Source organism: Carcharhinus amblyrhynchos, chromosome 33, assembly GCF_965287045.1.
Source record: "Carcharhinus amblyrhynchos chromosome 33, sCarAmb.v2.hapA, whole genome shotgun sequence".
Classification (NCBI taxonomy): domain Eukaryota; kingdom Metazoa; phylum Chordata; class Chondrichthyes; order Carcharhiniformes; family Carcharhinidae; genus Carcharhinus; species Carcharhinus amblyrhynchos.
The window spans coordinates 10,756,512-10,771,289 of NC_137356.1; the positions used below are offsets into that span (position 1 = coordinate 10,756,512).

Genomic DNA, 14,778 nt, shown 5'->3' on the forward strand with positions numbered 1-14,778 from the left:
ATCCTACCCACTGTGAATTTGAGGTGGTCTAAAACTTAGCTGCTGCTGTAAAAGCAAATTACTGCAGATGCTGGAATCTGAAACCAAAAGAGAAAATGCTGGAAAATCTCAGCAGGTCTGGCAGCGCTTGTAAGGTGAGAAAAAAGCTGACGGCAGCTATCTTAATAAAGTTCCCAAGTGGAGAGCATAAAGGAGAACATGCCCCTGTCTACATCAATGGGGATGAAGTAGAAAGGGTCGAGAGCTTCAGGTTTTTAGGTGTCCAGATCACCAATAACCTGTTCTGGCCCCCCCCCCATGCCAACACTATCATTAAGAAAGCTCACCAACACCTCTACTTTCTCAGAAGACTAAGGAAATTTGGCACGTCAGCTACTACACTCACCGACTTTTACAGATGCACCATAGAAAGCATTCTTTCTCATTGTATCACAGCTTGGTATGGCTCCTGCTCTACCCAAGACCAGGAGGAACTACAAAAAGATCATGAATGTAGCCCAATCCATCACACAAACCAGCCTCCCATCCATTGACTGTGTCTACACTTCCCGCTGCCTTGGCAAAACAGCCATAATTAAGGATCCCATGCACCATGGACATTCTCTCTTCCACCTTCTTCCATCAGGAAAAAGATACATATAGCATATATATGTCTGAGGTCATATTCCAACCAACTCAAGGACAGCTTCTTCCCTGCTGCTGTCAGACTTTTGAATGGACTTATCTTGCATTAAATTGATCTTTCTCTACACCCTAGCTACGACTGTAACACTACATTCTGCACTCCTTTCCTTCTATGAACGGTATGTTTTGTCTGTATAGTGCGCAAGAAACAATATTTTTCACCCTTCTTTAATACGTGACAATAATAAATCAATTAAATCAAATCTCTGTGGGGAAAAGAGCATTGGCTTACAGTTTACACCATTCAGATGATTCATACCAATTAGTATTGAATAGATACTATCATTGATACAGTGCAAAAAAAACTTTTGCAAAGATGATAGAAAAAGCATGGAGCAAAGCTATCAATTAATAAAAAACTATTTGATATATTCTATAAAAGATAAAGAATGAATAATTGATATGATATGCCACCTATTGGCTCCAGAGTAGAAAAATCTTCAGTTTTACAAAAGTAAAGGATCATTAAATCTCACTGACGATTCACTATCATTGTTAATCAATCAAGTCTACTAGCCAATGTATCTACAATAGAATCTCTACAGTACAGAAGTAAGCCATTGAATCCAAAAGAGAAAATGCTGGAAAATCTTAGCAAATCTGGCAGCATCAGTAAGAAAAGAGCTGACGTTTTGAGTCCAGATAACGCTTTGTCAAAGTTAAAAGGCATAGAAAGTGGAAGATATTTATACTGCAGGGTGAGGGAATGAAAGATGAGTTATAGTCACAGAAACCAGGGTAAAGAATCTGCACCAACTGTTCAAAAGAGTAACCCACCCAGACTCTTTTGCCACCCTATCCCCGTAACCCCACATATTTGGCATAGCCAATCCACCTAACCTGCACATCTTTGGACACTAGGGGGCAATTTAGCATGGCCAATCCACCTAACCTGCACATCTTTGGACACTAAGGGGCAATTTAGCATGGCTAATCCACCTAACCTACACATACCTGGTGTGGAGAGGAGTGGGTCAGGATAGCGACCTCCTTGTGAACCTGCTCCTGGGCCTGGTGAAACTCACCATTAACACGTCCAGACAGCAGGCGATCGACAGGTTTGTCCATTCTGACTGTCTGTCCCTCTACCGCGGCTATGTTCGCGGCCAGGTGTCCGTGAGAGGAATCATGCAGCGTCCACGGACGCAGTTGACGCCTTCTGCGGCCACTGGGCACCAGAGGGGCTGGGGTGCATTATAGACCCCGAGAATCACATTATGATTTAATGTTTTAAGTTTCCTTTGTACTTCTGTTCGGGCTGTTCCTCCTCCTTTTGGGGAGCTGCCCCTTTTACTTTATCCCTGAATTAATCTGAGTTGGTTTTGGTTTGCCCTAAAAGAGGCCTAACCTGCACATCTTTGGACAATAAGGGACAATTCAGCATGGTCAATCCATCATAATAAACCAATCACATTTCATCATGTCACCTAAATTCACCTCTTATCCAATCACAGATAGAAGGGCGGCTGCTCCAATGGCTGTGCGAGGTTGGGTGTCAATCAGATCACTGTATCCAATATAAACCCAGAGGGGCGGGTCCCTGGGCTGGAACCCCCCCAATCACAAAAGACTTTAAGCTCCCCAATCAACATCTTGGTGGGCGTGTCAATTAAGGCAACGTCATCCAATGGAGGACACAGCCTATTAGTTAACATGGGTGTCAATCATCCTCCTGACCCAATGGAAATCAAGGGCCGTCAACCAAGGGGACTGTCATCCAATCACAAGAGGGCCTGAGTCGGCCAATTGACTTCTGCTTCTAGGTGTCAATCAGGACTGCATCATTCAATAGGGCGGGACGGGGGTGGGTGAACGTTGTCTATTGGCAGAAGGGATATCAATCATCCCGTTGTGTCCAATGGGCAGCAAGGAGGTGGTGGTTCAGCCGCCAGTCAGCGCGGGTGGGGCGGGACGGCGCGGCGGTGGTTGTCCGTTTACTTCAGACCTGCCTGGACTTTACAGCGTTGGGGGGAATGAGTCGTCTGTCGCGGAAAGCAGATGTTATCTTCGTAAGTGGACCCTTCACGGGCGCTCAGTAACTGTTAGTGTAACGTTTATCATCGGCTGAGCCGGTTTTGGCGGGTAGGCCTCAACCGAAGCCTAGGGCTTGATTTCTCCCCAGCCCAGACTGCAACCTCCTGGGGCCGGCTGCCCCCAGCCCACCCACCCCACCCACCATTGTAGGACTGCATTTCCAGCCTTCCCCCGCCCCCTTTTACTTTTTCAAATTCTAAATTTAATAAAATAATTTGCAAAAATTTGAAAAAAAGTTGCCCCAAGAAAGGCCAACAGCCTCCCAGAGGCAGCCCAGTGGGGAATGTGCCACCGGGGTTTTGGTCCAGGATCTGCTGGCTATTTCATCCTAGTTATACTGTCACTGACTTGTGAGGGTGATCAGAGATAGTTTCCCCACCCAGCAGTGGGGAATGCTGAAAGGAGTAACCTGCATTTATATAGTACCTTCTCACCAAGTTTTTAAAGTATCCAGTTAATAACAGGCCGGTGAGTCTTACATTAGCAAGGTAGGGAAATTATTGGAGAGGACTCTTCAAGACAGTATTTATTCTCACTTGGAAATAAGTGGACGTATTAGTGAGAGGCAACATGGTTTTGAGAAAGGGCGGTCGTGATTGAGTTTTTCGAGGAATTGATGAAGATGATTGGTGAGGGTAGGGCAATGGATGTTGTCTACATGGACTTCAGTAAGGCCTTTGACTAGGTCCCTCATGGCAGACTGGTGCAGAAGGTGAAGTCGCATGGGATCAGAGGTGAGCTGGCAAGGTGGATACAAAACTAGCTCGGTCAAAGAAGACAGAGGGTAGCAGTGGAAGGGTGTGTTTCTGAATGGAGGGCTGTGACAAGTGGTGTTCCTCAGGGACCAGTGCTGAGACCTTTGTTGTTTGTAATATATATAAATGATTTGGAGAAAAATGTAACTGGTTTGATTAGTAAGTTTGCGGATGACACAAAGGTAGGTGGATTTGCAGGTAGTGATGAGGACCAGCAGGATATAGATCAGTTGGAGACTTGGGTGGGGAGATAGCAGATGGAGTTGAATCTGGAAAAATGTGTGGTAATACATTTTGGAAAGTTTAATACAGTTAGGAAATAAACAGTAAATGGCAGAATGCTTAAGAGTATTGATAGGCAAAGGGATCTGGGTGTACAGGTCACTGAAAGTGGCAATGCAGGTGGAGAAGGTAGTCAAGAAGGCATACAGCATGCTTGCCTTCATTGGTTGAGGCATTGAGTTTAAAAATTGATAACTCATGTTGCAGTTTTATAGAACCTTAGTTAGGCTGCACTTGGATTACAGTGTTCAGTTCTGGTCACCGCACTATCAGAAGGATATGGAGGCTTTGGAGAGGGTACAGAAAAGATTTACCAGGATGTTGCCTGAAATGGAGGCATCAGCTATGAGGAGAGGTTGGAGACACTTGGCTTACATAAGAACATAAGAACATAAGAAATAGGAGCAGGAGTAGGCCATCTAGCCCTTCGAGCCTGCCCCGCCATTCAATAAGATCATGGCTGATCTGTTGTGGCTCAGTTCCACTTTCCCGCCCTCTCCCCATAACCCTTAATCCCCTCTCTTATCAAAAACCCATCAACCCGCTTCTTAAAAATATTTAGCGAGGCAGCCTCCACCACTTCAATGGGCAGAGAATTCCAGAGATTCACCACCCTTTGAGTGAAGAAGTTCCTCCTCAACTCCATTCTAAACCGCCTCCCCTTTATCTTGAGGCTGTGCCCCCTAGTCCTACTGTCCTTTCTGAGCGGGAGGAGTCTCTCCACCTCTATCCTATCCATCCCATTCATCATCTTATACGTCTCAATGAGATCTCCCCTCATTCTTCTAAACTCTAGCGAGTACAAGCCTAGTTTATTCAGCCTCTCCTCATAGCTCAACCCCCTCAACTCCGGTATCAGCCTAGTAAACCTCCTCTGCACTCCCTCCAGGGCCAAAATATCCTTGCACAGGTGCGGCGCCCAAAACTGCACACAGTACTCCAGCTGCGGCCTCACCAATGCCCTATACAGCTGCAGCAAGACCTCCCTACTTTTATATTCAATCCCCCTCGCTATGAAGGCCAGCATCCCATTCGCCTTCCTGACCACCTGCTGCACCTGCAAGCTGGGTTTTTGCGACTCATGCACAAGGACCCCGAGGTCCCTCTGCACCGTCGCCTGCTGCAGTTTTTCGCTCACTGGAACAACAGAGGTTGAGGGGCGACCTGATAGAAGTCGACAAGATTATGAGAGGCATGGACAGAATGGATAGTCAAAGCTTTTTCCCAAAGTGGAAGAGTCAATTACTAGGGAGCACAGGTTTAAGGTGTGAGGGGCAAGGTTTAAAGGAGATATACGAGGCAGATTTTTTACAGAGAGTAGTGGATGCCTGGAACTCGTTGCCAGGGGAGGTAGTCGAAGCGGATACGGTCGTGACTTTTAAGGGATGTCTTGACAAATACATGAATAGGATGCGAATAGAGGGATATGGTCGCCAGAAGGATAAGGGATTTTAGTTAAGTCAGGCAGCATGGTTGGTGCAGGCTTGGAGGGCTGAAGAGCCTGTTCCTGTGCTGTAATTTTCTTCGTTCTTTTTAGAAGATAGGAGCAGGAGCCTGCCCCAGTATTCATTACGATCATGGCTGATTGTCCAACTCAGTAGCCTAATCCTATAGTAGTGTCACAAGTAGGCTTACATTAACACTGCAATGAAGTTACTGTGAAAACCCCTTAGTCGCCACGCTCTGGCACCTGTTTGGCTGCACCGAGGGAGAATTTAACGTGGCTAATGTACCTAACCAGCCCGTGCCTGTTTGGATATATAGAAACTAGAAGCAGGAATAGGCCAGTCAGCCCTTTGAGCCTGGTCCGCCGCCATTCATTATCATCACGACTGATCATCAAATTCAATATCCTGATCCCTGCCCGCCATATCCCTTGACCCTTTTAGCCTCAAGAGCTGTATCTAATTTCTTCTTGAAATCAGACAATGTTTTGGCTTCAACAACATTGTACAGGTATTGAATTCCACACATTCACCATCCTCTGGGTGAAGAAATTTCTCCGAATCTCTGTTCTAAAAGCTATACCCCCTTATCCCGAAACTATAATCCCTAATTCTGGACTCCCTGACCAGCGGAAATGTTCTTTCTGAATCTACTCTGTCTAACCCCGTTAGAATTTTGTAAGTTTCTATAATATCCCCTGTCTCTCTTCTAAACTCAAGGGTGAGTACACTGAGGGTGAATTTAGCACAGCCAATGCAGCTAACCAGTGCCTCTTTCAGACTGTGGGAGGAAACCAGAGCAACCGGAGGAAACAGATACATGGGAGAATGTGCAGATTCCGCACATGACCCAAGCTGGGAATCAAACCCAGGTCCCTGGATCTGTGAGGCAGCAGTGCTAACCATTATACCTCAAAGTGCTTTATAGCCAATGAGACACTTAGACTATAAGGTATAGGTTACTTTCTCTTGCTTTCCGTTTCTTCACTTGGTTCATTTATCTGGATCCCTTGGACAGGAGGAAGATGATCTGCCTTACGAAGAAGAGATCATTCGCAATCCTTACTCAGTCAAGTGCTGGATTCGTTACATAGAGTATAAACAGTCTGCACCTAAGCATGTGGTGAACATGATCTACGAGAGAGCCCTCAAAGAACTTCCTGGCAGGTATTGTGAAAATAATTCCCTTTACAGCAGCAATGTTGCTTTCTAATTAGAGGGGGGAAATCAAGACTCCTAAGATGGGGCAGCACAGTGGATAGCACTGCTGCCTCACGCTGCCAGGGACCCGGATTCAATTCCAATCTTGCATGACCTTGTGGAGTTTGCATGGCTTGGGTCAACTGTCTGTGTGGAGTCTGCATATTTTCCCTGTGACTGCATGGGTTTACTCCCACATTCTGAAAGATGTGCTGCTTAGGGTGTGTTGTAAGAGGTCTCACACACCAGGTTAAAGTCCAACAGGTTTATTTGGTAACAGACGCCACTAGCTTTCGGAGCGCTGCTCCTTCGTCAGGTGAGTGGGTATTCGGATGCACTCAGTGTATCCGAGCAGGTGCTGGAGTGTGGCAATTTTCACAGTAACTTCATTGCAGTGTGAAGTTAACCTAACCCTAACCTTTACTTGTGACTAATAAATAAATCAGCACAATGATTACATTTACATTTTGGGGCAAGATTATTTGCTAGTTCAGTGTCACAGAATTTGTGTTTCCTTGTTGTCTGAGATCGACATTTTGTTTAATATGATGTGGAGATGCCAGCATTGGACTGAGGTGAACAAGATGAGAGCTCACATGACAACAGGTTTTAATCAAACAGCTTTATTTGAAATCAAATAATTTGATTTTAGGGTGGCACAGCAGTTAGCACTGCTGTCTGTCAGCACCATGGATCGGGATTCAATTCCAGCCTCTGGTCTTTGTCTGTGTGGAGTTTGTACTTTCTCCCTGTGTCTGCGTGGGTTTCCTCTGGAAAGATGTGCGGGGTTAGGTGGATTGGCCATGCTAAATTGCTCCTTTGTGTCGGGGGGACTTGGAGGGTAAATATGTGGGGTTACTGGGATAGGACCTGGGTGGGATTGTTGCCAGTGCAGGCTCGATGGGCCAAATAGCTGCCTCCTACACTGTAGATTTTATGACCCCTCATCTTTTTTTAATATGTGTGAAGTTAGTGTGTGTTCTTGCCCTCAGAGTGCTTTGTACCAATTTAAATAGTATCCAGCAGCAAGCTTTTCTGAATTTAAAAATGAAGATGATTATGTATTAACACACACTTGCCCTGGAGGTTTAAAACAGGGTGCTCCCGCAAACTATCTCAAACGCATACAGATACAGGTTAGATACGCATTAGATACAGATGAGCAAATAAAAATACAATTATTATCTAGTATTACTTTGTAGCAAGCCTGTAGTTTCTTAGCTAAATTGATGCATTAGCAGGAGTGGAGGACCTTCAGCTATATGTTTTGATTTATTATTGTCATGTATTAGTATACAGTAAGAAGTATTGTTTTTCATGTGCTGTACAGACAAAGCATACCATTCATAGGGAAGGAAAGGAGAGAATGCAGAATGTAGTGTTACAGTCATAGTTAGGATGTGGAGAAAGACCAACTTAGTTCAAGGTAGGTCCATTCAAAAGTCTGATGGCAGTAGGGAAGAAACTGTTCTTGAGTCAGTTGGTACGTGCCCTCAGACTTTTGTATCTTTTTCTGAACAAGAGAAGGTGGAAGAGAGAATGTCCAGGGTGTGTGGGGTCCTTAATTATGCTGGCTTTGCCGAAGCAGCGGGAAGTGTGGGCAGAGTCAGTGGATGGGAGGCTGTCTGTGTGATGGATTGGACTACATTCACGACCTTTTGTAGTTCCTTGTGTTCTTGAGCAGAGCAGGAGCCATACCAAGCTGTGATATGATCAGAAAGAATGCTTTCTACTGTGCATCTAAAAACTGGTGAGAGTCGTAGCTGACATGCCAAATTTCCTTAGTCTTCTGAAAAAATAAATGCATTGGTGGGCTTTCTTAACTATAGTGTCAGCATGGGGGGACCAGGACAGGTGGTTGGTGATCAAGGTTTCTTGTTGTTGACTTGCCAGGAGATTCTCAGTCAAATGAACATGGAGCAGATTGAGGGGAAGTTCCCTTCCACTTCTTTCTTGGAATACCTGTTTTACCCTGGCTGTATTGTATCTCAGAGGACCTGTAGAATTCTCTTCCCTAGAGAGCACTGGTGGCTGGATCATTAAATCTCTTCAAGGTAGAATTCAGTTTTCGATTGAGAAGGGTGTCAAGGGCTTTGAGTGGCAGATAGGAAAGTGGTGTGGAGGCCATAGATGGTGCAGCAGGATTGAGGGCCTGAATGGCCTCCCCATTGTGGTGTGTGAGAAAACAGTGATGGAATTCACTGTGTCAGAAACTTCGGCAGTCTGGGTTAAAAGGCTGAGCCATCTTGGAGCGATTGAAGTATCAATCAAGAGGCCAGATTTCACTCATTCCCATGCATATAAGTTTCTGTCGCTTCAAGTTGTGGTCCCTTCCTGGAGTTTTCTCGTGCACATATGAAGCACTTTGCATTCCTCTATGTTGCATTTCACTGCCTTCCCATTTCGCAAGTACTTTTCAATCCTCCCTTGAACATGAAATCAAGCACTTTATGGCACAGAGGTTAGCACTGCTGCCTCACAGCACCAGGGACCTGGGTTCGATTTCCGTCTTGGATCACTGTCTGTGTGGAGTCTGCACCTTCTCCCTGGGTCTGTGTTGGTTTTCTCTGGGTGCTCTGGTTTCCTCCACAGTCGGAAAGACGTGCTTTAGCATTGGCCATGCTAAATTCTCTTTCAGTACACCCAAACAGGTGCCAGTGTGTGGCAACTCAGGGATTTTCACAGTAACTTAATTGCAGTGTTAATGTGAGCCTACTTGTGACACTAAAATAAACTTTAAACCTTGATGAACATTGTAAATTTAGGCATTTTGTGTGTGACTCCAGACCATGAGCAAAGATAGTAAATCTGCTAGCATCCACGGGATCAAGAAAAGCACGTGCAGGAGAGAAGAGAGAAAGCTAGGAGAAACTGTTTGGAGCCTAGGATTTTCACCTGGTGGTCTCAAGGGTATTGAATGTAATTGGAATCACGAGCTTTCAGAGTGCTGCTCCTTCACCAGGTAAGCCACTCACCTGATGAAGGGGCAGTGCTCAAAGCTCAATTTCAAATAAACCTGTTGGACTTTAACCTGGTCTTGTGAGACTCCTTACTGTGCCCATCCCAGTGCAACACCGGCATCTCCACATCTTTAATGTAATGGTAGAGTCTAGTGTATTAATTCTGCTTCTCATTCTTTCCCAGTTACAAGCTGTGGTACAATTACCTCAAACAGCGGCGGAAACAGGTGAAAGGGAGATGCATCACAGACCCTGCATTCGAGGAGGTTAATAACTGCCATGAGAGAGCCCTGGTCTTTATGCACAAGGTATGTAGTGGCTCTCCCTAACTTAGCGGAAGTGATAGCAGAGAGGTGATGTTAAAGCCTAGTAATACAGAGGCCTGAACAAGTGATCTGGACGAGAGACATTCCTTCTGATCCCAATAGAGCAGCCACGGAATTTAAATGCAGTGAACAAACGAAATCTGAAGTCAGTGGCGACTGTATGAAGGCCAAATAGTTTATTCATGCCCTTTAGGGGAGGAAATCTACTGTCCTTACCTGTTCTGGCCTACATGGGGATTAGTAGGGTAAATGCATGGTGTTATGGGGATATGGCCTGGGTGGGGTTGCAGTCAGTGCAGAATCGATGGATCAAATGGCCTCCTTCTGCAAAGTAGGGATTCTGTTCTACTCTATGTGTGACTCCAGACCCACGGCAAACTGGTTGACTCTTAATTTCTCTCTGAAGTCGCCTAGCTAGCCACTCAGTTGTTAAGAAAGCTGCTCACCACCATTTTCTGAAGCACACTTAGTGATGGGCAGTAAGTGCTGCCCTTGCCAGGAAGATCCACAACTTGTGAATGCAGAAATGCCCTTCTTCCCGCAGCATCCAAAAATGAAATCTGTTGTTTTAATCTTTTACTAGCAAACCACTATCACTAATAAATTAAGCTGCACACGAGTTATAGGCAGCTTCATACAAACAATATCTCAAATATTGGTTGGGGGGGGGGTGTTCTTTTCAGCTGAAGTTTCAAACCCCATATTCAGTCCATCGCTAATATTGCTTTCTTCCAGCTCCATTTCTCTGCCTTGTTTCTGATGCCACCGAAATCCAGTTTCACTCCATTGTTCCTCTAGATTTAAAACTTCCGATGCCCGATCAGATCTGTTCCTCTGATTTTGTTTTTAAGTTTGATTTGATGTATTATTTTCACATGTATTAACGTACAGTAGAAAGTATTGCTTCTTGTGTGCTATACAGACAAAGCATACCGTTCATAAGTTTCTCAGCCCCATTTTCCTGCCTTTTCCCCATAACCTTTGACTCCCTTAACAATCAAGAACCTATTTATCTCTGTCTTAAATATACTCAATGACTTGGCCTCCACAGCTGTCTGTAGCGATGAATTCCACATATTCACCATTACCTGGCTGAAGAAATTCGTCCTCATCTCGGTTCTAAAGGGTCATCCCTTTACTCTGAGGCTGTGTCCTCGGATTCTAGTTTCTCTGACTAATGGAAACATCAACCCCATGTCCACTCTATCCAGGTCTTTAAATTTTTATTCTGTGAGCCTCAATGAGATCGCCCCCACCTCATCCGTCTAAGCTTCTTTGAGTACAGACCCAGAGTCCTCAAACACTTCTCACACATTAAGCTTTTTATCTGTGGGATCATGTTAGTGTAATCGTGGCCCTACAGAAAACCAGGTGCAGGATAGAATTAGTGCCAGTCTTTGCAGGGTTTTATAATTATTTATTTACAGAAATGCCCATTACAAGCATGCAGCTGTTAACCCAACAAACATATAGTTTCAGTCTGCTCTTATTTCTTAGGGCACAGGTGAAACCCAGTTAACTCCTACCACCTGCATACATTTAAATACAATAAACACAGGACTGATTAAAGGAGCATTGGTTTGCGACATCAGGATAGAGAGAGAGAAGACAAAATAATCAATACTTTCAAAATTTTCAGATGCCACGTATTTGGCTGGACTACTGCCAGTTCCAGGTTGATCAGTGTAAGATTACAAGAACTCGCCGCACCTTTGACAGAGCCCTGCGGGCCCTTCCCGTCACCCAACACTATCGCATCTGGCCCATGTACCTGAAGTTTGTCCGCCTGTTTCCGCTGTCAGAGACAGCAATCCGAGTCTACAGACGTTACCTGAAGGTGTGTGAGTAAAAAAAAGTCCTTTCTATTTGCCTGTGTGTGTGTGTGTGTGTGTGTGTGTGTGTGTGTGTTTGGGGGGGGGGGGGGGCGGTGGGGGGGGGGGGGTGGAAGGGGAATGGGTAATAGCCTCTTGGCTAGTGTTTAGAAGAATGAGAGGTATTCTTCTTGAAACATGTACAACTCCTCGGAGGATCCTAAGGCTTTTTAAATGTATGTGAAGAGCAAGGGGATAGCCAGGGAAAGGGTTAGTCCACTCAAGGATACTAGAGGGAATCTATGCATGGAACCAGAGGAAATGGGTGAGATACTAAATTAATACTTTGCCTCAGTGTTCACCAAAGAGCGGGACTTGATGGATGAGGAGAGTAGGGGAGGGTGTGTAGATATTCTCAGTCACGTTAGTATCAAAAAGGAGGAGGTATTGGGTGTCTTAAAAAGCATTAAAGTAGATAAGTCCCCAGGTCCTGATGGGATCTACCCCAGAATGCTGAGGGAGGGCAAGGGCGGAAATTGCTTGGGCCTTGACAGAAATCTTTGGCTACAGGTGAACTTCCAAAGGACTGGAGGATAGCCAATGTTATTCCATTTTTTAAGAAGGGCAGCAGGGACTATCCAGGAACTTATAGGCCAGTGGGCTTTATGTCAGGGCAATTATTGGAAAAGATTCTTAGCTCCACGTTTGGAAAGAAATGGATTTACTAGTGATAGACAGCATGGTTTTGTGAAGGGAGGTTGCGCCTCACCAGCTTGATCAAGTTTTTCAAAGAAGTGACGACGATGATAGATGAGGGAAGGCAGTGGATGTTGTATACATGGACTTCAGTAAAGCCTTTGACAAGGTACCTCACGATAGACTGGCACAAAAGGTGAAGTCACACAGGATCAGAGGAGAGCTGGCAAGATGAATACAGAACTGGCTTGGCCATAGAAGATAGAGGATAACAGTAGAGGGGTGCTTTTCTGAATGGAAGGCTGCGACTAGCAGCGTTCCACAGTGATCAGTTCTGGGACCTTTGTTGTTCGTAATATGTATAAATGATCTGGTGGAAAATGTTGCTGGTCTGATTAGTAAGTTTGCAGACGACACAAAAGTTGGTGGAGTTGCGGATAGTGAAGAGGATTGTCAGACGATACAGCAAGATATAAATATTTGGAGACTTGGGTGGAGAAATAGCAGATGGAGTTTAATCTGGATAAGTGTGAGATAATGCATGTAGGAATTGTACAATATTTGGTAGAACTCTTAGAAGTATTGACAGGCAGAGAGATCTGGGCACACATGTCCACCGATAACAGCAACGCAGATGGGTAAGGTAGTCAAGAAAGCATACGGCATACTTGTCTTCATCAGTCTAGGCATTGAGTATAAAAATTGGCAGGTCATGCTGTGGTTGTACAGAACTAGGGTTCTGTGGATGCTTTGGAGAGAGTACAAAAAGTGTTTACAAGGATGTTGCCTGGTCTGGAGGGTATTAGCTATGAGGAGAGGTTGGATAAACTTGGTTTGTTCTCACTGGAACAAAGGAGGTTGAGGGGTGACCTGATAGAGATTTACAAGATTGAGTGGCATGGACAGTGGATAGTCAGATGCTCTTTCCTAGGGTAGAAAAGTCAAGTGCTAGGGGACATGGGTTTAATGTGCATGGGGAAAAGTGTAGAGATGTGCGAGGCAGGTTTTTTACACAGAGGGTGATGAACGCCCAGGGAGGTGGTGGGAGCAGGTACGATAGTGGCATTTAAAGGTCAACTAGACGAATACATGAATAGGATGAGAATGGAAGGATACAGAATCTGTAAGTGCATATAGCTATAGTTCTTTGTTGATTCGGTAGGGTAGCTGCTGAGAGACTGTTATCCTTGGCTGGAGCATTCAGAGTTAGGAATCATAGTCTCCAGATGAAGAGTTGGTCACTCTGGAGTGAGTGGAAGAGAAATTTCTCCTCTCAGAAGGTTGTGAATCTCTGGCATCTCTACACCAGAGCGTCGTGTAAATTCAAAGGTTGAAATGATTGCACTCTAAGGAAATCCAGGGATTGGAGGAGAAAATGGAGAAGATCAGCCATGAATGTGTTAATTGACAGAGCAGGCCAAAGAGGGGGGGTGAGAAGGAGGAGACACATGGCACACCCCGGTCCGATTTCTTACGATCCTACGCATTCCTTGGAAGATACGGATTGGTACAGACTCTCAAACGGTGAGCTGCAGAAATGCTTTGCTGGGCTTCCTGTGACCTAGGGACACATCTACAAAATTCCTCTTGTTTATCAAACCTCGTGTTCTCTATGGGGAAGAAGGAATAGGGTTTTGCTTAGGTATGTTTGTTAAGCTGGCAACCTTGAATCAGTGGCAAATGATGCTTTGCTTCAGATTAATTAAGAACATAAGCTCCAGGAGCAGAATTAGGCCATTTGGCCCATCATGTCCGCTCTGCCATCCAATCATTGGCTGATATGGTTCTCAACTCCATCCTCTCACCACTTCCCCGTAACCTTAGACCCCTTTCCCAATCAATTATTGACCAATAAAATAATAGAATAGAATCATAGAATCCCCATGTTGCAGAAGGAGGCCATTCGGCTCATCGAGTCTGCACTGACAACAATCCCACCTAGTCCCTGTCCTCATAATCCCTCTAACCTACACATCCCAGGACACTAAGGGGCACCTTTTCATGGCCAATGTACCTTTAACCTGCACATTTTTGGAGTATGGGAGGAAACCCACGCAAACACAGGGAGTACGTGCAGAGTCCACACACACAGTTACCTGAGCTGGGAATCGAACCTGGGTCCCTGGAGCTGTGAAGCAGCAGTGCTAACTATTCTGCCACCGTGCCACCCCATTGGCTATGCAGTTTTTTTACTATCCCATATTGTAAGTAGGTGATCTCACTGCTAGGGAATATGTGAAGGAAAAGGTGATTTCTCAATAAGAGGGTAGACCAAATGTAGGCACTCGCTTTATCGTGTCTTTTTCAATAATCCAAGTGTTGGTTGGCAGCCTTTGTCCCTGAGTGAGGAAACAGTATGTTTCTTTCTGCTGTCCCCACCCATCTGAATGAAAATAGGTTGGCACAGTGATTAGCACTGCTGCCTCACAGCGCCAGGGACCCGAGTTCAATTCCGGCCCCAAGTTGCTGTCTGTGTGGAGTTTGCACGTTCTCCCTGTGTCTGCATGGATTTCCTCCAGGTGCTCCAGTTTCCTCCCACAGTCCAAAGATGTATGGGTTGGATGGATTGGCCATGCTAAATTGGC

The 14,778-nt window shown here is 45.2% G+C and overlaps 1 protein-coding gene across 1 annotated transcript in view; it reads left to right on the top strand.

The window, feature by feature from the left end:
* The first annotated feature begins 2,611 nt into the window (after positions 1-2,611).
* The window catches only part of xab2 (XPA binding protein 2), a 53,997-nt gene continuing 41,830 nt past the window's right edge, over positions 2,612-14,778 (top strand). The window contains exons 1-4 of the mRNA XM_080216630.1: positions 2,612-2,693; positions 6,219-6,367; positions 9,545-9,668; positions 11,326-11,523. Coding sequence (XP_080072756.1) covers positions 2,658-2,693; positions 6,219-6,367; positions 9,545-9,668; positions 11,326-11,523 — 507 coding nt within the window. The 5' untranslated portion in view covers positions 2,612-2,657. The remainder of the gene's footprint in view (positions 2,694-6,218; positions 6,368-9,544; positions 9,669-11,325; positions 11,524-14,778) is intronic.